Consider the following 22739-nt stretch of genomic DNA (forward strand, 5'->3'; position numbering starts at 1 on the left):
GCTGCCGCTGCCGCGGGGAGCGGGTGCCGGGAGGCAGTTCTCGCCCAAGCACAGCTCCGCCCCGCCGGGAGGAGACGGTGGCCCGGGGCCGCCCCGGCACACACCGTCTCGCCGCCACGGGCTCGCTTTAGACCGGCCAGGGTCGCGACGCTCCTATCCCAGCCCCGAGATGTCCCTTTTCGGCGTACCCAAAGAAGTGGCGGTCGGGACGGCGATGCTGGGGGTCGCCTTTGCCGCGGGGATGCTGGCAGGTAAGCGGCGCTCCATCCAGGCACGCACACAGCGTGGGGTGGGACAGCGCCCTCCTTTGCCCCACGGCCGGCCGAGACCGGGCCCGCAGTGCTCGGACAGACACCTCCTCGGGTGAGCGGAGGCATCCCTCTGGGAGAGCAGCGCCCTCGGCGCCCCCGGAGAGGGGCTGCGCTGTGGGCCGCGATGTTGCGGAGCTGCGGCGGTAAAGACGCTCACGGTGTTACAAGGTGTTCCTTGGAGCCCGGCTACCGTGCCTTGGGGCCAAGGAGACTGAGATCGGTGCCAGGGGCCCGATCCGGCGCCTGTTTGAGTGTATTTCGCCATCCAGGAAACGGCGAGGCGGAGTGCTGGCCACAGCTTGCTCTTCTAGTGACAGTTTCGGTTTCCATTGCCCGAGGTTAAAGGAAGAGCAAGCGCACTTCAATGTGACCGTCTGCAAAACAGAGCCCTTAACAGAGAACAAAATAACAACCTCAGAATATGAGTGCTCTTTAACAGCAAACAACTATCATGACACGTGGAGCTGATGGTCTGGTTTTGCCTTGTTTTCTTTAAAATATTTATCCCATTTAGTAGAACAAGAATTAGGATCAGTTCTGTACTTAAGTAGACAAGCAATAGACCTTAAACTTTAGCTTTCAGCACCTACTGTTCTACACTCTTGTTCAATGCTGAACAAGCCACTGAGCAGTAGCAGATTTCCCTGGCTAGAGGGCAGGACACTGTCAGCAAAACAGAGCGCCTATGAGGCATGGGCTAACTGCCCTGGAGACCAGAGGCCTCTCTTCATCTCAAAGCGCCCAAGACTAGAAAAATTAAGTGTCTCACGCATGCTTCTCTCCTTACGCTTGCCCTTTGAGTTTTATTGTGGTCACTTGTCCTGAAAGAATACGGCAGCTTGTAACCGTCTCAGCGGCCACTGAGCACCGTAGTACCCAAGCCTTTCCAGTTCAGCCTTTGTAGTCTCGGGCTGGATATTTTAGAGATTTAAAAGGAGTAGAAAAAGATTGCAGTCCACTGAGCTGCCCAGCTACATTGCATTTTCCTTTCACTGGAAAGAACTCTGACCTTTAGTAACCAAAGTAATTATTTAAACAGGCAATCATTTAAAAGGATTAAATTTATTTTTGTTTGCTGGGGGGGTGTGTGTGTGTATGTTGTTGTTTTGTAGGCAAAAGATACCCTTCTTTAGGTTTTGGGACTCCCAGACCATCCATTATTGGGAAAAGCAGTGCTCTGCAGCAGTACATACTGGATCATTCTTTGCGGGAACATCCAGTTCTAAAGAAGCTGCGTCTGGTCAGTATTTTATCCCCCAACACAGCTTTTCTTTTCAGTGCCACCATTTACCCTTCCACTAAGGCCTTTTGGCATTGCCTACACCTCCTCCTGAAGTGCTGAACTCTTTGTGTTATTCCTTCGTTCATCGTATTTGTGTGCACGTTCAAGTGTGGTTTGAACTGGAAGTACCCAGACGCTGCAATGTTTAGGGTTAAATAGTATTTTATAGTATTGACACGTTTTAAACATGGTTTTTTTATCCATGGCTCTCAAGCCATGTGTTTGGGCTGCATCTGATTTTGACTTGAACAGATAACTTCTGTTATTTTAGTTGACATATAAGGAAACTGTCTCAGAGAAGTCATGTCCTTCAGCAAGGCTCAGAACAGATCTCCTGACTCAGGATTGAGTCATACCAAGTGAGACAAACTACTCTTATATGAAAGAAATTAAATGTTAAGAATTGGAACTGGTTGGTTGGAATGACCCTTAGAGGAAGAAAGGAAATGTGAGGATCATCCTCTTCTATTCAACTGTCACAGCACAGCTGTGCTTCTCCATGCCAATGGTCTTCCCACCTGGCACTCATGAGCACAGCTCCTCCAGCTCTGCACAGTCTGACCTTTGGCAACAGAGTTCAACCAAGAATTTCATGTAACCATCCTACATGTGTTGGAGGATTAAAGGCATAAGTACAGATGTTATATTTTTTTTTAAAGTATGTAAATCAATAAATAAAAGAAATAAATTAATAAATAAAAGAAAGTTCTTTCACAGTCAGGATTCCTCTGTGAGTTAAAGCTTCATGAGTTCTTTGTGAGTTTTAGCTATTCTCAGGTTTGCCACAGCTGTGGTAACTTTAGGGCACAGCACTGCTTTGAAAGATTAGCCACTGCTTATGACACACACTCTGCCCTCCTTAGCAACTGTTAAATTTAAACCAGTTTCTCGTTCAGGAGTGAACCATGATAGCATAAAGCCATCTCAAATGAGAAAGGTAGAAGTATTTGTTTTTCCTGAGCTTTGTCTGGTTTGTTTTCCCCTAGGATACTATTTTGGAAGCAACAGTGTTTGTTTGTTGAAACGTTGTTATTTTGCTCCTCTCTAGCTCACTGCTGATCATCCCTATGGTAAAATGATGGTGTCCTGTGACCAGGCTCAGCTTATGGCAAATTTGGTCAAACTCATTAAAGCCAAGAAAGTTATTGAAATAGGTAAGAGTATCACTTTGCTGCCTCTGTAGCAGAACAAAGCTCCTGGCTGTGCATCCCCAAATACATAAGATGTCTAAACATAGGAAAGCACTGCATACCTGTCTTGGCAAAGAGGTGGGCAAGCTACAATGTAAAAAGTATGTGATTTGTGCTTACCTCCCACTTCGTCTACCTGTGCATTCAGCAATTCTGGCATCAGCATGGGTGTCTTAGAATCATAGAATCAACCAGGTTGGAAGAGACCTCCAAGATCATCCAGTCCAACCTAGCACCCAGCCCTATCCAGTCAACTAGACCATGGCACTAAGTGCCTCATCCAGGCTTTTCTGGAACACCTCCAGGGACGGTGCCTCCACCACCTCCCTGTGCAGCCCATTCCAATGGGAAATGACTCTCTCTGTGAAGAACTTCCTCCTAACATCCAGCCTATACCTACCCTGGCACAACTTGAGACTGTGTCCCCTTGTTCTGTTGCTGCTTGCCTGGGAGAAGAGGCCACCCCCCGCCTGGCTACAATGCCCCTTCAGGTAGTTGTAGACAGTAATAAGATCACCCCTGAGCCTCCTCCAGGCTAAACAGGCCCAGCTCCCTCAACCTCTCCCAATTGGATTTGTGCTCCAGGCCCCTCACCAGCTTTGTTGCCCTTCTCTGGACACGTTCCAGCACCTCAACATCTTTCTTGAATTGAGGGGCCCAGAACTGGATACAGTCTTGTCAGCTCTTGAAGCAGTCTGAAGAAATAAGATGAACAGATGACTTAGGTCTCTGGCAGTTGCAGGACAAGGTGTATTCTTTCCTTCCTGTATGAATTTCTTGCCAGAAGGAAAAGTTTTGCTGCACAGGCCCTGCATCCAAGCTACTTTCCTTGATGCACCTATGTTAGCAGGACGTCCCGAAGCTAGACTGACCCTGAGCAGCCCAGTATGGGTTCCTACCTTCTTTGTTCTTGGCTTAGCTGTTATGATGCCCTGCTACTAGGAGACTTCTGGGGAAAGCCAGCTTTATGTTTTCAGGTTTGTTTTTTGATTTAAAATTCCTCCCGACCCACTGCCACATTGAAATGGAGGGAAAAACCTACTGAGTGCAGAAATGATTTGTCATCCTGGGCTCACTTAGCGGGCTGAATGCTGAAAGAAGCCCTGAAGCTCACTATTTAGGGTTTGGCTTTTTTGCACAGTATGCTAAGTGCTGATGACCGTTATGATTTTCTTAGGTGTTTTCACAGGTTACAATACCCTGAATATGGCACTTGTCCTGCCAGATAACGGCAAAGTTATTGCCTGTGATATAAATGAGGACTATGTCAAAATTGGAAAGCCACTGTGGAAGGAGGTGAGCAGCATCTTTTTTTCTGTTTGGGAACGCTGTGTTTGCATGGCAAGGGATTTGGGTATCTTAGACTTGCACATTCACCCACAAGCATTCACACCATTAAACGAGGCTAAGACATTTCAGTTTGGAAAGACACATTAAGTGCTGCCTGGAACCTAGAAATAGCTGAACAGCAGTCAGTCCCTGAGTGCAACTTTATTAGCAGGTTATGTCTTGGCAGTTTTCATCACTACTTCTTTTTCATTCTAGGCAGGAGTAGAGCATAAAATTGACCTGCGGATTAAGCCAGCAATTCATACACTTGGTAAATAACCTAAAATACCTTTATTTTTTTTCCTGCCTGCCATAAAAATAGAACACAGAACAATACTGACCAAATGTGTGAATTCAATCCTTCTCCTAACAGTGAGACAACTTCTCTTACTTTTCATTCTTCCTTAATTAAAAAAAAACAAAACACAAAAAACCCAACTTTGCAGCTTCAGAAGTTCACAGCTTTCCTGTATACTAACAGAAGGGAAGGAAATGCTTGCTGTGCGCAGTGGAATCTACTGGTCACTCACCTGTACTGCCCATCACCTTGTTTAATCTATGAACTACTGTTGTCAGCTGCTTCTGGCAAAGCTGCTGAAAGCAGATTAATTAGACAAAGCCCGATTTCTCTCAGCCATTGTGCATTCTAAGCAAGTATTTCTTTGTTATAGACAGGAGGAGACTTCTGAAAGAGCTGAGGTGTAGAAAAAATACAGAAGCCAATACAAAACTTAGATTGAATTGTGTCCAAAGGAGTTACAATTTAAGATGTGGTAAAAGCATGCAAGGCCATTATAAAAATAATTACTTTTCTCATTCAAGAACAGAGAAGATGAGGGGCAGAAGAATACTAGTATTCTGAAGATGCAAGAATTGTGCTATGAATATTGAAGGCAGAAGGATTTCCAGCAAAGTTGTTTGATGGGTCCACAGATCGATCCATAACCCTGTATTACAGCCAAATTCATCCATCCTTTCTGATGAGAGGAATACTAGCAGTCTGCTAGGATGCACTGTCCTTGAAGTCTGATGGACAGCTTTGTCTAGGCAATGCTTCAGACAAGAAAATCCTCTGCTGGCAAAGGATAAGGGCAGAGAGGGGTGGCTAAGTACCTTAGGAAGGCAGCAGTCAGCCCTTCTGCAACTGGTGATTTGAGTCCTCAGTCCATTTAGGAGAACTTAAAATTTAATTCACTCACCTTGGCCAAGAGAGGGACTACTTACAGCAATCTTTTGCTGTGGTAAAGCTCTCAGACAGGGTTTGTCTGTAACTTGTATCATGGCACTTGATTATGCTAATATGTTTAAGAACACATGTATTTTCAGTCAGATCAAAAATTAGCTGAAGGTGGCGGGTGTGTTCTGTGATGAACCACTCGCCTTCTTTTTACTGCACCTTTCATCAGACCCAGCTGCATTCCACCAGTTTAGAACTACTCTGTGAACTTCCAAGTAGGCAGAATGCTTTATGGCATATGTGGCATCTAGATAAGTTTCTGTGGGATAAGCGTTTTTAATAATTAGCTGTGGAGGAACAGGCTGCCTGGTCAAGATACCAAAACTGTCATTTAATGAGACCTTTGACACAAATGGATGACTTCCTCCTACACAGCATTAACCAGGGTATAATGACTGACTTTGTTGCTCATCTAGATGATCTGTTGGCCGGTGGAGAAGTGGAAACTTTTGACTTTGCTTTCATTGATGCAGATAAAGAAAGCTACAATGAGTACTATGAAAAATGTTTGCGCCTCGTAAAGAAAGGGGGAATAATAGCTATTGATAATGTAAGTACTCCACTTGTAGTGATAGTAGCACAGGCAGTTACTGCTTTTGCTTCTGGGAAGGGGGAAAAGCCACAGTGGATTTCTGCTGATGTGACTTCTGACCTACAACTCAGTTTCCAACTGTTTGTTCCATGTTATACGAAGGAGGCTTTCAAAATGAAATATAAACTCCTAAAGAAAGCTATATGAAACCCTAATATAAGGCAGGAATAAAACTCCATAGCAGTAAGAAGTAACGTGTTAAATTTGTTACTACATAAACAGCCTACAAAACAAACTTAGCAAAATTGTTGTCATTCATTACAAAGAATGCTTTGTGTTATTTGTCTGGTACTGCATTTTCTACTATGTACACAGCCCATCAAAGACAGTACTTGTAGTCAGTAACTATTAGTAAATTACCAATTAATAACTTCTACTAGAAACATAGAACAATTTTAAACTTCAGGCATCTTCAGGTTTATGGTGGCAGCTGAATAGGATCCGTTTGTGGTTTTTAATTTTGGCTTCCAATTTGCAGTGAAATTGGAGTTAGCCAATTCTGTAGACTTTCAACTGCACTTGCTTCTGAAAGTTCCACGCCAGAGACCTAGAAATCTGAAATCCAACAAACAATAGCTATTTCTAGAAAGCATGCAGGACCTCTTCCAAAGCTTCCTTTGTGGTCCAAGGAACATACTGGGACAAGTGAGGTGCATGGTGTCTTTTTTTTTTTTTTTTTTTTTTTTTTTTTTTTTTTTGATAGGTCCTTTGGAATGGAAGGGTGCTAAAACCAAGAAGGGATGACTTGGCAACCCAGAGCATCCACCGCCTCAATGAGAAGCTTCTCAGAGATGCACGTATCAATATCAGCATGCTCCCAATGGAGGATGGCCTCACATTAGCATTCAAGTTGTAAGTGGAGGAAGCCCAACAGATGGAAAACAACAAGCAGCATCAGATCATCAGGGAAAAGACAGTATCAGAAATGGTTATTTAACCTACATTTCCACTGGATAGCACAGCCGGGGAAAGTATACTTCAAGAACAGCAGGATCCTAAGGGTAGTTAAGTAGGGAGGAGAGACTTATTTTTAGATCTACTGTGGTTTCTTATCTTACTTGTAATAAAGCAAGAAAATATACATGTGGTTGTCCTTGTAAGGTAGTGGCTGAAAAGAAAACCTCCCTTTGTAGAAGTTCCAAGTGAATCAATAAACCAAAGTAATTTTCTTCTCTAAACAGGCTAGTGAGTAGCAGAATAAGCAGTCATGCCATCAAAATAAGAAGAAATGTTGAAAGTCATAACAGAAAAATGGATTTTTAATGAAATGGTCGGGACATTAGGGAGATTGCAAGCCTTCTCAAGCTAACAATGTTGAAAGTCACTGGTTATCCTTGAAGGGTACTACATAAGAAGGCTCAATTATATGCCATCTAGGGGGAAAAAAGTATATATTGAAAAGCATGTCAAAGGACACACAGGATTTCCAATGCAGAGCACTCCCTGAAATCATATATGCCAGGACACCCTATATAACAGTGCAAGTTCTGATTGTTGGTTAAGTCAGAATAAGGAAGAGCAAATGGGCAAGAAGGAAACCGAAACAATTCTTCCTCTTTCCTATCTCCCTCTCACATGTCCTACAAAGAAGCAACTTGCACTTTCCTGGGGAACAAGCACCCAGCAAGTACAGAATATTGGTATCAAGTTTCCAGAAGGAAAATTCTGATTGTATGCAGTGCAGCTGTTAACTGCAAGCAGAGCTTCCCTTCCCTAGGCAGCATCTAACAAAACAATGGTTTTTCCTGCAATATTAACTCCTACTTAACTTCATTTGATCTATTACGCCTAGTGACGCAGTCTATAAAAGCAAAGCAGCTGTTGGGAAAGCTCACCTTACATGGGACCAGTGAAAGAGAATGGAGTGGGCAAGAGGTCAGAGAGTAAGAAGCCAACAAACAGTTTCTTTCCATGGTGAATCACAAATAGCAGTGACTAATTATTAGAGCTTTTTATTTCAGCCTGAAATTCTTACTGCAAAGCAAACCTAATTAAACAAGAAAACACAACTATCATTTAGAGACAAAAGCTCCACTGGCTGCTGGTTTAGGGGACTGATACACTGAAAGTCTATCATGTATACTGAGGTACAAAGTCACTTCTTGGCCTCTTGTAGGGAAGCTGTATCAGAGCTAAAAGCTTCTTCCATTTGCTTAAGTAATGCACCTGAATGATCCAAGACACTGAGGATACAGATTTCAAGTTAGAGCCAGCTACTCAACTAATATTTTTGACATTTTAGGTGGCTGGCTTGGATTCTGATAGGGTGCAGTCATTCAGGTCACAGGTCTTATCCAGCTCAGGCACTTCGGTAGTGTACTGCAGTAGCACAGTAATGAGGAAAGGATGGTTTCAGACTAGAGCTAAGAGTGAGGAGGTGTCAGCTCTATCACTTCCACTGAAAACCCTGATTCAGCAGAATATATCAGGATGTGCTTAAGCACTTCACCAAATTGCAGACTAGCTGCTGTAAAATAAAATCCACCCCTCTGAGAAGGTCAGGACAAGGTGTGTACAGCCCTTAAATGAGATTTTAAATAGGGCATAAAACCTGCCCAGTTTATTTGTCTTTGTACAGTGTGCTGGTTTGGGTGTTACCTGCCCCTCCACAATTAAGAAAATCACCCAGACTAGACTCAGACAGCTGAAAGCTAAGGAATGAAGCTGTATTTACAGCCTAGCACAATATACGAGCACATATACACAAATATATACAAGTTAAAGGTAATACAGAAACACAATACCCCTCCCAGAAATCAGAGTCCCCAGGAGGGCTCCTGACTCAATCCCCCCTTCCCCTTTCCTCTTTTCCTCCCTTCAGAAATAACCAGACCAACCCCCATATATCTCGAGTGATAAATCTGCAGATCTGAGGTGAGATGTCAAAAAGACGACAAGGAGGTTAGAGGAAAAAGGGTTAGATGAGATCAGAGGTAAGGCAGAGGCAGCCACAGGGAGCAGACTGCCAGAAAGAAGGCACAGCCAGAAGTGAGAGCTGAGCCCCGTGTCTTAATCTGTATTTTGACTAGTTGTGTTTCTCAGCAGAAGAATGGGTGATACAGAATACTGTTGTCTTTTTCTCCTCACAGCTAAGGGTTTCATTTCTCTCAGTAAAATATTTCAGTTAGTCTCAAACCAGCACATGAATTTTTACCCTCAGAGCTTCAATCCTCTGTGTGCCTCAATTTTCTTATCTGGTTAAAAGAAGCAACACCTTATCAAGTCTTGATGACCATAAGAGCTTTCAGATGGAGTGGCTAAAGGAATACACAAGATCATTTTCTGTTTGCCTGCAAAGATTCTATCTGTGGTGTACATTGTAATTTTACTATTTAAGTAGATAACAAAAAACTGTAAGGATTACAAACGCAAAAGGGGACACTAATAGCTGGAGCATCCTCTCTAATATTCCTGTGTACACAGTGTGCACTGATCGTCAGTGTGCTATGAACTGTTAAGAATACATGACCTGTCCTAAAAATACCATCATGACCTTTCCCAAAAGTTCAGAAGTCACTGGAAGACTTATCACAGACTCTCTAACTGTTTAGTTACTGATTTCTAAGCTACAAGAATCCTCTCAATAAAGCTGAGCCAAAAGAAAGACAAACACTGTTAAGTAACATTTTAGCAACATTCAAAACCAGATACAAACAACCATAGAATGGTTTAGGTTGGAAGGGACCTCAAAGCTCACCCAGTTCCAACCCCCTGCCATAGGCAGGGACACCTCCCACTAGAACAGGTCACTCAAGGACTCATCCAACCTGGCCTTGAACACCTCCAGGGAGGGAGCATCCACAACCTCCCTGGGCAACCTGTGCCAGTGTCTCACCACCCTCATTGTAAAGAACCCTTTCCTAACATCTAGTTTGAATCTCCCCTCTGCCAGTTTAAATCCACTTCCCCTTGTCCTGTCATTACAAGACCTTGTAAACAGTCCCTCCTCAGCCTTCCTTTAGCCCCCTTCAGATACTGGAAGGCCACTACAAGGTCTCCTCGAAGCCTTCTCTTCTCCAGGCTGAAGAGCCTCAACTCTTGCAGCCTGTCCTCATAGCAGAGATGCTTCCCCCTCTGATCAGCTTCATGACCCTCCTCTGGACTCCCTCCAACAGTTTGATGTCCTTCTTGTGTTGGGGGCTCTAGAACTGCACACAGTACTCCAGGTGGGGTCTGCTGAGAGCAGAGTAAAGGGGCAGAATCCCCTCCCTTGCCCTGCTGGCCACACTGCTCTTGCTGCAGCCCAGCACACAGTTGCTGTCTGGGCTGCACTCACACTGCTGGCTCATGTTGAGCTTTTCATCAACCCAGACCCCCAGGTCCTTTTCCTCAGGGCTGCTCTCAGCCATTCATCATCCAGCCCAGATTTGTGTTTGGGATTGCACTGGCCCAGGTACAGGACCTTCTACTTGGCCTTGTTGAATGTCATGAGGTTGGCCTGAGCCCACCTCTCCAGCCTGTCCAGGCCCCTCTGGATGGATCCCTGCTCCCTAGCAAGTCGACTGTGCCACACAGCTTGGTGTCATCTGCAAACTTGCTGAGGGTGCACTGATTCCTCTGTCCATGTTGCTGACAGAGATGTTAAACAGCTCTGGTGCCAGCACTGACCCCTGAGGGACGCCACTTGTCACTGGGCTCCAGGTGGACATCCTGCCCTTGATCACAACTCTGTGTGCAACCATCTAGCCAATTCCTTATCCAGCAGTGCCCCACCCAGCAAGTCCATGTTTTTCCAGTTTGGTGGCCAGGATGTCCCATGGGACAGAGTCAAATGCCTTGTATGATGTTCGTTAATTAAAAAAACTCCTGTTCCTTGAACGGTGGGAACTGACAAAGTCCCTGTCACTGAATTTAGGGGAAGACACTTCAAACACCTGAAGCTAAAGCCACATGTAGTGGGCTAGCATTTTGCCTCTGCTCCATTTTAAACATGCAGAGCGTGGTGTGAACATTTAATCAAACCTGTCTCCATCCTGATCACGTAATTACCATTAGAAAGAATAGCAATGTGCCCCTAAACTATAGATTGATGAGCCATCTGTAAGCTGAAACAAAGAGCAGAAGGAAGCTTAATTGAATCAAATATTTAGAATACATTAGACTCTATCTTGCAGTTACTCAGAAGTTGGCCTTCTCTCCCAGCTTCTGTCCTGCACATCTGGAATTCATCTCCACTAACTGCATTTATTCCTTCAACCTTACTATAAAGTGACTGCTGATAATATGTAATTACAGTTTCATTCAAGTGATGACTCACCTTTAGGGAATTTGTGGGGACGGTGGGAATTTAGGTTGTCATTTGGTGGTGAGAGTGGACCTCATGGTAATATAGCATAAATCTTTGTCTCTAGTGATGAGATTATGTATGGGAGCTTATGGGTCTGCTCACCACTCCCAGGTGACACAGCTGCCTGAGCTCACATTATAGTGGCGCAGGATTTTCCACCCCTAAAGAGGAGCTGAGATGGGGATACTGCTGCTGCTCAAACCTTACTAGCTAGCTCTTCATGCACCATCGGCATCTCTTCTAGCTGTGAGGATTGACTCTGGGGAGGCAAACACAGGTGATAGATGCACAGCTGGAACTTGCTTAGAAGCAAATGGGGCTAAAGAATAGTGCACTGAAATCAAACAATCAAAAACCAGTCTTCTTAGTGCAGTAACGCCCTGAAGCCACCATGAGAATAAAAGCATGTAATCCTACCTACTGATCTGGCATCTCAGTCCCTGCGCTCCGAAGATGTCACATTTTAGGGTAGGGTACTTGTATGGGTGACAGGGAAAGGAACAGAAGACTGTTTCACAGCAGACTTTGCCTCTCTGCTAGCAGTCGCTTGGCAGTGTTGCCACGCTCCCGTTTTGTGCTGGCCCTCTTTGATATGCCCGGGGGAAAGACAGCAAGAGCCTGGAGTTATCTAGAGTTTGGAAAACACTCGAGACTCAGACTGTGTGCCTCCAAAAAGGAACTACTCACGGCGCAAGGGTGGACACAGCAGTTCTTAAAAGCTCAAGGATCCTTCTGTACCGTTAGTGCTGCAGCTTTTGGTCGCGCTGGGACACGTATGGGACAAAGCAGGCAGCAGCATCGTTCTCTCACCTTGCTGCAAGGCTAGAGGAAAACTGGGCTTCTGGCTGTAGCATAACTTCGAGGCATTTGGTTGAAACTCTGAGACTGCTGCCCCTCCTTCTTTCAACAAGCTCATCGAGTGTTTTTAATCTGTTCGAGTTTAGCCACATCACAGGCAGACTACACTTGCTGTGAAGTGCTGCCTGTGAAAGACAATTAGCAAGCTTTCTGTGATAAAACCCTTAGGATACAAGGAAATAAACATGAGCAAAACTCGCATGCAAATCTCCTCCTTCAAAGCATGAACCACTCGCCGTACTCCCCAGAAACCTAGCAGCTCAGACCTAAGGCACGTACCATGTCTCAGGCACTGCAGTCTTGATGGTATTTGGGTGGCAACTGCAGCAAGCACCATTATCTTGCAGCTGGCACCTTTTTGATGTCCTAGTAGCACAGTTACCCTTATCTCAGTTCGTGTTCTCTTTATCACCTGAAGAAATCCATCCTAAATGGCCACAGCAGGGGTAAAAAAGGTAAGATATAAGTACTGTTTTAAAAGACTGTTCTCCCTACTGGCTGAGATGAAAACAGCTTGGTTTTATCTAACCAAGCTACAGAAACTGCCTCCTCCATCTCTTGCACCACCACAAGGAACATGACCACGCTGAGCAGCTCCATCTGTTCTTCCAAACAACAGGAATGCCAACATATTCAGATAATCTATGGCCTCCTCAAATACAAGAGATCTGGATCCACGTCTAGGTAGTCTGCAGCATGTTTGATTTTACTACTCTTTTTTTTAACAGAGTGCAGGCACTAGCATGTCCTTCCCAGAATAAAAATGTAGAGGGCCATAAAAATAAAATGAGAAGAGTCTTTTGGGGAGGGATTTATTGATGAAAACCCAAACAAAAAGTACTGAGCAGGAAACAACAAAGCAAATTCTTCCCTCTTTGTACACTTAAGCTGCAAATGAGCATTTCCTGCCATAGTAAGCACTGAAATTTATTCAGAGAAACTTAATAATTTTCTCTTTGTCTCCTTCACAGGATCACAGGATGATCCTGAAAAAAAAAAACACCAACACTTAATTTTTAGCTTGTCTCCTTGCCCATCAGTTGTTCAGCTCTCTGGTCTGCCAAGCCCTTCCCAACCACATGTTGTGCCCAGTGATTTGCACTGGGGTGAAGTCTTTGCAGAAGTAGAAAGCATTACCCCGGCATGACTCTAATCACACACAACTTGATCTCATGCATTTGCAGCTACTCATGTTTTCTAAGTCACCTGGTTTATAATGATAATTTTTAAAGCAATGTTTTGAAAAAGGAAATGAGCAAACATAAAACCTGTAGCAGAGGGAAATTAATGTGGGGTTTCAACAAGTTATTTATCTTCCTTTTTGGCTCAGTGCAATACTGTAGGGATAAACACATAACTAGCTGCTTTAATATTTACTCCTATTATAGGAAAAGTAAACATTGATGATAACTCACTGCTTTCCAGGATTAGATTTTATATTTTAGAAACTGCTTTAAATTCATGCAGAAGCAAACATTATCTTTGCTTCTTATTCATATATTTCCCTAATGAGTTCCAAGCAAATTGTGCCTACTTATATTTTATAATTTTAAATAATTAAAACATTTTATGGAGGCAACTAAAATTCTCCCTAGAGTTAGCAGAAAGATTATTGATTGAACAGATCTGAAGCTACAAGGGAGAAATGATTATTTAGTTTAGAGGCTCATAATTTTAATCCTATCTAGCTGCTGAAAATACAAGAGATGCTGAATTTTGATAGCATCCTTTTGAGTTATACTGGGGTGGGGACTTGGATTATGTTGATAAGATCAAAGTAGTGATTTTTGGAGCTCATGAAATCAGATTTGCAGAAGATAGTTAATGAGAGAGTGTTACTGCTGCTGTCACAAGTAAATGCAATGCTTAGCTACCAAATGCATACTTGACAACACAGTGTTCATTAGCCAGGACAGAGCCTGGCTCTAGATTCACCACACCAAGAATTTGAAGCAAACCCACAAATTAAAAACATCAACAGAATAAGAAGTTGTTCGCTCCCAACAGAGAACTGGTCCACAGGATGCACAGGCTCTACGTGTCATGTTGTGTGGCATGGCCACAGGAGTCCCATAGGGTTACGACCCAGATGTTACTGGCCTGTGGCACACCCTCTAGCATCAGGAAGGGGATTTCTACCAGCATGGGAAAGAACAACAAACTAAATCACAACAACAGAAAAGGAACAAAAAACTCCCATATTTCTTCCACAGGTAAGTGCAAAAATACTGTAGAAAAGAAACAAATATTTGCAAATCCAGATGGGAATGAAAATCAGTATCAACTGAAGGTAAAACTCAGGCTTCTTTTTAAGGAACCCAGGATAGAACTGCTTGCTCGCCTGTGACATCACTTGTGTCATTTAATGCGTGGGGGTTTATCAGGCAGCACGCATTGGGAGTTTTCATTTAAAGCTAAGCAGGACACGTAGCTCCTCAAAGCAGCTCTTAGGGAAAATTTAAAAAAAAATAAAAGAAAGGGGGGAAAAAGAAAGAAAATAAAGAAAAAAGAAAGAAATTTTTTTAAAAAAGAGAAAGGAAATGAAAACATTAAAAAATAAACTACAAAGAAAAAAACAAACAAACCACCAAAAACCCAAAACACCCTAGAGAAGAAATCACAAAAACTAGGCAAATTGTACATAAAGAACCAAAATGCTGACTTCGAAGCATTATTGTTTACCCTATAGGGCCTATCCTTTTCCCTGTACAGCTAAATTCACATGAGCTGTGGCTCAATGTCCTGGTGTTGGCTAGAATAGAATTTTCTTCCTAGGAGCTGGTATGAGAATAATGTTGGTAACACACTGACATTTTAATTTGTTGTTAAGCACTCTTTATACTAAGTCAAGGATTTTTCAGTTTCTCTTGAACTGGCAGTAGGAAATTGGGAGAGGACCCAAACTAGATGAAGAAATATTCCATACCATGTAACATCATGCCCAGTATATAAACCTGGGGGGAGCTGGCTGAGATGGGCACATCTCTGCTTGGAGACTGGTTGAGCATTGGTTGGTGAGCGGTGAGCAATTGCATAGTGCATCACTTGTCCTTCTTCAGTTTTATTTCACTCTCTTTTTATCTTTTTTTTAATATATTATTTTTAATTACAATTTTTTAATTTAAAAAAAAATTACACTGTTTTTATCTCAACCCATAAGTTTTACTTGTTTTCAATTCACTGGGGTGAGCACTGAGGAGGCAGGAAGTGCCTGCAACTAGACACCAGTTGGCTGGGGTTAAATCATGGTGCTCAAAGCTTGCTTTATTTCTTAATAAGGTACATATTTTTGCACTTGCCTACTGCAAGTCAACATTGCAGATATCTGCTAAAGGTCAAAATCTGGAAGGTGGGAGAAAGACTAACAGCTGCAACCAGCAGAAGTATTAAGTTGTGTGAGATGACAATAGACAGCCCTGAATCCAGGTGGAGCTGGCTACACAAGGGACAGCAAGACCTTCACACTGCTCCATGTAAAAGGGCCCATCCCTGCCTCCACCTACGACAAAGTCCAGCTCCACAGCTACAGGTGAGAAAAAGTGCCCCAGCTGCCTTCAACAGCTTCCACCTAGCAACTGATAGCTCCTCAGCCTCCTGGGCACATCAGCAGGGTATTGCTGTGCCATTTCTGCAGTGTCACCTTCAGCGTCCTCTAGCCATCTAAATGTCAGCTGCTAGAAAATGCTCCCCTAAGACCCTAGCACATCTTTTCAGGGTAATTAGTGTGGTCGTTCCAAAGCAGAAGCCACAGATAATTGTGTGACTACTGTGCTGTCATGTATTATATCAAAGAGATTAACACAGCCTGAAAGAAATTGCAGGGTCCTCCTCAGACTTTGTTGAAGAGCAGGGCTGGATTATAATCCAGCGATCCTCAAAGACATCTGCAGTGCAAAGCTCAGTAATTCATTACTAGACTGCAATTACAAAACAATATTCAGGAGGTCAAACTCCTGATAAAACAGGTCCTGTACAAAAAGCTGCGGTTTCCCAAGTAGCTTGTAGAGCAAGTTCCTGTGTCTCCCTAGAGTCTTCCCATGGCTGCTGTGAATTTTAGTCAGTCATTTCCTGGGAAACTATTCCCACCAACAGAACAGACTAAATGAGTCTGCACAAGGAACCTTAGTTTTGACCATGTCTATGGCATAAAACAGATTTTAATTTGATGATCAAGATTTCTGCATGATGCCTCTTCTGTGCTCATTCCTGACTTTGTTAGGTCTTATTTTACTTATTTTGCCTTAAAGCAAATAAACTGAGAACCTTTAAACAGGAAGACATTTGGCGTCAGGCTAGGCAGAACTCCTAGGTTTTGGAAGAGCCACGCAGCCTTGTGCAATGGTCATCAGAAGAGGTGGAGCAAACTAGGGAGACACCAACATTAAATTTTGACTACCTTTTCTGTGATTAATTATCTTCTCTTTCTGTTTCGTGTTTATCTCCATTAAAACAGTTCAATGGTAACAGTTATAGCAACTCCAAATCATCTCAACTAACTCCATGTACTTTTCCTCCACAATCAAAGGCTACCAGGTAGACGGGAAGAAAAACAGGAGAGGAAACAATGGATTTTCCTATATCCACATTTCTCCTGTGAAAGAAATTACTAAAATTAAAGCCTTTCATTTCCTGGAAAAGTTCACTTCTTCACCTCTCCTTTCCTTGTCTCCCTTGCTGCTAGGCAGGTTGGGATTCTTGTTTCTGAAAGCCTGCCCCTCAGGTAGCCGTTTGCTGTGGTGTAGGCTGCTCAGCTCGCATGACCAAGGCATATTCTCAGTTGAAACAAACACAACACAGCTGTGCATGTAGGGAAGGTTGCTGCAGACGGCTGCAGTGGGACTTGCATGATACACTTCTTTGCTACAGCTTCCTACCAAAGAAATTGCAGAAACTCCACACTAAAGTACAGTATCCTGAAGAGGTATTTCATGGAACTATAACATTGCTTTGGTTGGAAAAGACCTTTAAGATCATCAGATCCAACCATTATCTAGCTACCAAGCCTTGGTTAAACCACAGCCCTTAGCACCACATCTACACATCTTCTAAACATCTCCAGGGATGGGGATTCAACCTGGGGAGCCTGTTCCAGCATTTAATAACCCTTTTAGTGAGAAAGCTTCTTCTAGTATCCAAAATAAATCTCTCCAGGTGCAACTTAAGGCAATTTCCTCTCATCTTACCACGTTACTTGAGAGAGAAGACCAACACTCACCCCATTACAACCTCCTTGTGAATTAGTTTACTTTAAAACACTTCATAAAACATTGGTGCCTGAAACACGGAAGGGAACCACTAACACTCACCTGCCGGCAAAGGCACTGCAGCTGGCAGTGTAGAAGGTGGTAATTTCCACTTGCCACACCCATGGGGATATCTGTCAGAGCTGGTCCAGAGCTCAACTGAGAGTGAGTAGCCTGCATTCAAACACTACTACAGCAACCCCCTCTTCTGCCACGGGCAGCATTCAGTCCTGACTAAAGGACACCCACTGAACACCACCACCAAGAAAAGACAGAAACACTCCCTGCCCTGATTCCAAAAGCACATGCTGCCACCTGCAGAAGCAAAAGTCATACCAGGTTACTTTCATGGTCGGTTGTAACCCAACAAATCCACTCAGCAACATAGTAAGGAAAAAATCCCACTGTAACTCTGAATTTCACCCAGGTCAAGTTCCAGCCCCTGGCACCAGGGCACTTGGGAGTGCACCTCTTCCTCCCAGACCTCAGCAACTGAAGGCTTCAATACCCCTAGCAAAGATGGGTTTGCATGCTCTGCTCGGGTAAGGCAACGAGGCCCCAAGGAGTGGAGTCAGACAAGACGAGGCACCGTCCCGCAGTAGGCAGCAGGGAGCCACAGCAGCCGTGCCAGCCGCGGGGCTAACCGCCTGGCACACTGCTCTCATTTTATCCAGGAAAGGCAGGTTTTGCACAGTCCTGAACAAAACACCCAACAAGAGTTGTCTGCCCCCCATCTTCAACTAAAATACCTATCACACCACCTCTTCAACAGCCCTGCTGTGCCAAGGGGACGGCGATGCGGCGGCTCTCTTCTCCGTCCCCATGCCCCAATTGCTTAACCGGGACTGAAGTGCAAAGATGAGGGAAGAGTTTGTGAGGTAGCTGCAACCTCTCCGGGCTGCAGCCTTCATGCCCATACTGCTGGCACACCTGGGGCCACCACCGGGGCCGTTCCGCCCTGCCCTGCTGTCTGGAGACAACAGACATCGCAAGGCCACAACTCAGCCGACCTTTTGAATCCTTCCTCTGTGCCTGCTGTTTTGGTTCTGGGTTTTGGGTTTTTTGTTTGGTTTGGTGGTTTTTTGGGTTTTTTTCAGCTAGTGTGCCCAGTCCTCTTGTGAGCAAGGTCAGCAAGCACTTCCCAAGGGAAGAGTGGCTAGGACAGCCCCTGGGAATCAAGGGCTCCTGTAGGTTTCCACTAAAGCGTTGCCAAGTCAGAAGGAGCAGCAGTTAGAAACATCACTTCCTTCCTTAGCACTGTTTAGATGGGAGAGGGCAGGCACCCAGGGTACAGCTGGCACCCAGCGCAGACAGGGAGCGGGGCCAAGCGCTCCGACACCAGTGCGCTCCTGCGTTCTTAGGCAGATGAAGGACATCTGAGTGCCACCGCACGCAGAGGCCTCCTCCCTCTTCTGGCGCTATTACTCTATCTCGGAACCGAGCTTAGGCTTACCTCAGTCTGGGTTCTCCCATTGGCTGAGGAAAGGCTCCCGGGCCATGCCCAAGGAACCTGCGCTCCGGACGCCGCTACCGGCACAGCTCCCAGGAGGGGCCAGAGCCGCCGGCGGCCACAAGACGGCGCCACTGGCTCGCGGCCCGGCGGGCACGGAGAGAGCTGCGCACTTGTGCCCCGGCGGCGCGAGCGGGAGCAGTCCCGGCCGCCCCCTGCGCGCCCCGCGCCACCCCGCGCGCTGCTGCACCCTGCTGCACCCTGCACCCTGCTGCACCCTGCTGCACCCTGCACCCTGCTGCACCCTGCTGCCCACCGCTGCACCCTGCTGCACGCTGCTGCACCCTGCTGCACCCTGATGCACCCTGCACCCTGATGCACCCTGCTGCCCACCGCTGCACCCTGCTGCACCCTGCGCGCTGCTGCACCCTGCTGCACCCTGCTGCACCCTGCACCCCGCGCGCTGCTGCACCCTGCTGCACCCTGCTGCCCACCGCTGCACCCTGCTGCACCCTGCTGCACCCTGCGCGCCGCTGCACCCTGCTGCACCCTGCACGCTGCTGCACCCTGCGCACCCCGCGCGCTGCTGCACCCCGCACGCTGCTGCACCCTGCACGCTGCTGCACCCTGCGCCCCGCGCGCTGCTGCACCCTGCTGCACCCTGCTGCCCACCGCTGCACCCTGCTGCACGCTGCTGCACCCTGCTGCACCCTGCGCACCGCTGCACCCTGCTGCACGCTGCTGCACCCTGCACGCTGCTGCACCCTGCACCACCCTGCTACGCGCTGCGCAGCGGCCGCAGAGAGCCGGGCTGCTCCGACAGCAAATTACAGCAGGTGCGGGGGAAAAGGCCTCGCTTGCAGCTAAGCGAACCTGCCCCCACCCCCCCCTGCAGCCAAGCCCTGAGCGCAGCGTACCAGAACTTGCAGTTTGTTAACTGGAGCACTCCCACTAACGAACTGGCTCCGTGTGCGCTCGCCCCGCCGCAGGGGCAGCACCTCTGACTGCAGGCGCACATCCAAACCCCCTCCCTGCAGCACACCACCACCAGTGACACTACGGAACAGCTGTTTAGTGCTCACAGGAGCACAAAGCCAACAGAAAGGATACCAAGTCGCTGTCCATGCAAAGCCATCACATCGGGCCGCTACTTCAGCATTAGGTTCTTCCCCCATCAGCCGGACCAAAGACCGTTGCAGCGGAAGAGTCACAGACGTCTGAGAGTTCTGACGCGTGTGGCAGCTAGCCAGCACCAGCTGTACGACAACATGGAATTCCAGCACAAAATTCTAAGGACAGATCCTGTAGCAAAGGTCAAACCTTTGGAGATGAAGAAAAGAGCCTGCTTGCTATTGCTAAAGGTCCATCAGAGCTGTTCTGAGCGCCGGTAGGTAAGTGCAAATATGAGCCAAATACCAGTGTGTAACACCTCACCAAGTGCAAATATGAGCCAAATACCAGTGTGTAACACCTCACCAAGTGCAAATATGAGCCAAATACCAGTGTGTAACACCTCACCATGTTTAAAGTTTTAATTGCCTATTTTCCAGAACTTGCTATGGGGAGGGGGGGAGAAATGAATCGACTCTTTTGCACGAGGCCTACTAAAATTCCATTGTTCCTTGCATCCCATTTGTTACATCCTTCTTACCATGAGGTGCTGGGTCAGACAACTAAAAGGCAGACCAAGGAACAGCAACAAGGGAAACATCACTGAAATAGAATGAATGCACACTGCAATTGCTCTAATCTGTGGTTTTATTCCTAATCCAGATCAGGAACAGAAATATTCCACTGCAACTGACAAATGATAAACCCACTTGCAACAGGCAAGTTTCATACCACTTAACAACCCAACTACCTTTTTGGGGCAGGGGGGTGGCAGCTTACCTTTCTGATGGCTCCAAGGAAGCATTTGTATGTGCCAGGAAGATACTGCTGCTGCAGGTACAACCCAGTACTTCTCAGTGGCCTACCTGGCGCAGAATTGCTTATCTTTGCTGACTGGTATAAGGAAACAAGAACTTTTGACACAAGCAGGGCTGAATCATCTGTGTGCAGGCTGTCTTCTGGGTCCTACTTCCTATGCATGTGCAGTTAGCACAGATTCAAAGACATCTTTTGTGCCCAGCAGATGGAACGCCAGAAGAGAACGGCAGAGGGCAGCACACGCACACTCGAGTACTACCTGGCTTTATCCCTGCAGCAGCCAAGCTTGAGCTGACTGGCCCCACCAGAAGGGACAATGGATGAGGGTTGGCCCCGGTTTATAGGGCTTGTAATATATTCTATCATTTCCAAAGTTTGCTGTTCTGGGACCTCTTTTGGTTGGGTTTTTTTCGTTTGTTTGGCTTGTATTTTTGTTTTTGTTTCTTCCCCGGGTTTTGTGCTGGGCTTCATCAATTTTGTTCCCATTTTCACGGTGGCAGCAGTTTTCAGAGACTTTTCTGTCCTGGGCTCCTTTCCTCTTTGCCCACCCAGAGAGGAGGAAGGAGAAAACTTCCGTTATAACTGGACTGCTGGGACTCAGCTGCTCACAGAGTTAAAACCAGGACACCAAAGGAAAGGTAAAAGCCTGTGCCCCAATACTTGGGGATAAAAACTTACCCCACACATTCCAAAATAGTTCCAGATTGGCACACTGCAGTCCTTCAAACCCAGAAAAAGGAATTTAAGAATTTACCACAGAGTTGAAAAAAGGTAAGTGAAAAGGCTGGAGAATTTCTGTGGCACAACAACATGAAAATGTTAGTCACTGGAATAGTAACTCAAAAAATCCAGGGCATCATAATCTCATGTAAAAGGGTTTTTTATTTACGAAAGTGTGATTAAACCAACCTCCTGGCACTATGCACAGACAACCTCTACTCCAGCTGTACCAGGCAGGAACACAAGGCTACAGTTCAAACAAACAAGATGCACGGCCACGGTCAGGTCATTGGTTATCTCAAGTGCTTTTATTTCATTCAGGACACCTGAGAAAAAGCTGGCTAGCACTCAAAGTTATTAAGGCGTCTGAATGGTTCTGCCAAAATGGAGCTATTTAAATTATTAACACTCCTCACCACAACACTGGTTACACCACCAGCTTCTGAAACAAACTGGAAAAGTGGGTCTGACAGCCATTTTTATGAGCCTCACTTGAGAGATGTCAAGGGAGACGCTGGACTTCCTTTTCACGCTCGAAGGTGGCAATTTGTAACAGGCTTTAGAAAGACTCACATTTGCAGTTCTCTTTACCTACTTTTTATTTCTCCATTTGCCTATCAGCATTCTAAGAAATGAAACTACTTAACGTTTAAAGGCTAAGGACTAATGAAGTGATGCACATGAAACCAGAGTAAAACAGATAGGTTCAAGCTTTCCATTACTTATTTGTGTGAGGGGTTGAGAAAAACCTCAGCAATACCTGCTTTTATTTCACTTCCCTCATTGTGATCTCAAGAAAAACAGTGGATGAGCAGGAAAAGACAGCAGTTCTTTTTAAATAGTGTCAGACCACTACAGGGCTACCAAAAGTCTCAAAAAAACCCCAAACAAAACCCCCCTGTTACAGCCTTGATGGTTTCAGGATGCAGTCGTGCATCGTTTTTAGCAAAGTGCCGGATCCTTTGTTTGCCAGCTGGATGGTGCATACAGGCACAGAGCATTTGATCTCTCAGAAGCCTGGATGCACTTTGTGAGGCACCAAAGATAGTTCTATTAAAAAGAGAACTTGTACTAAAGTTCATGTCTGTCTGCATGGTCTCTTAAGTAGTCTAGCACACAAAAATACTTCAAACTATTTAAATGAAGTGTGCAGTAAGAAAGCAACAAACTGCACCTTACACACTTCCACCACCACATGGTAGAACTGCTCCTCAGAACAGGGCACTTAAGTCGCAGAGGTACTTCCAAGCACAAATGCTGCCAAACCTTGTCACAACAAAACTAGTTAAATATACTAGCAAGCCTGCTCAA

The 22739-nt window shown here is 45.5% G+C and overlaps 1 protein-coding gene across 1 annotated transcript; it reads left to right on the top strand.

Annotated features, from left to right (window-relative positions):
• On the top strand, nt 1-7022 carry COMTD1 (catechol-O-methyltransferase domain containing 1). Its single transcript, XM_064145694.1, has 7 exons — nt 1-251; nt 1424-1551; nt 2642-2747; nt 3961-4079; nt 4329-4383; nt 5766-5899; nt 6645-7022. Exons 1-7 carry the CDS (start codon nt 170-172, stop codon nt 6795-6797), a joined length of 777 nt encoding a protein of 258 aa, XP_064001764.1. The 5' UTR covers nt 1-169; the 3' UTR covers nt 6798-7022.
• The last annotated feature ends 15717 nt before the right edge of the window (nt 7023-22739 follow it).

Source organism: Pogoniulus pusillus, chromosome 6 (assembly GCF_015220805.1).
Source record: "Pogoniulus pusillus isolate bPogPus1 chromosome 6, bPogPus1.pri, whole genome shotgun sequence".
Lineage (NCBI taxonomy): Eukaryota > Metazoa > Chordata > Aves > Piciformes > Lybiidae > Pogoniulus > Pogoniulus pusillus.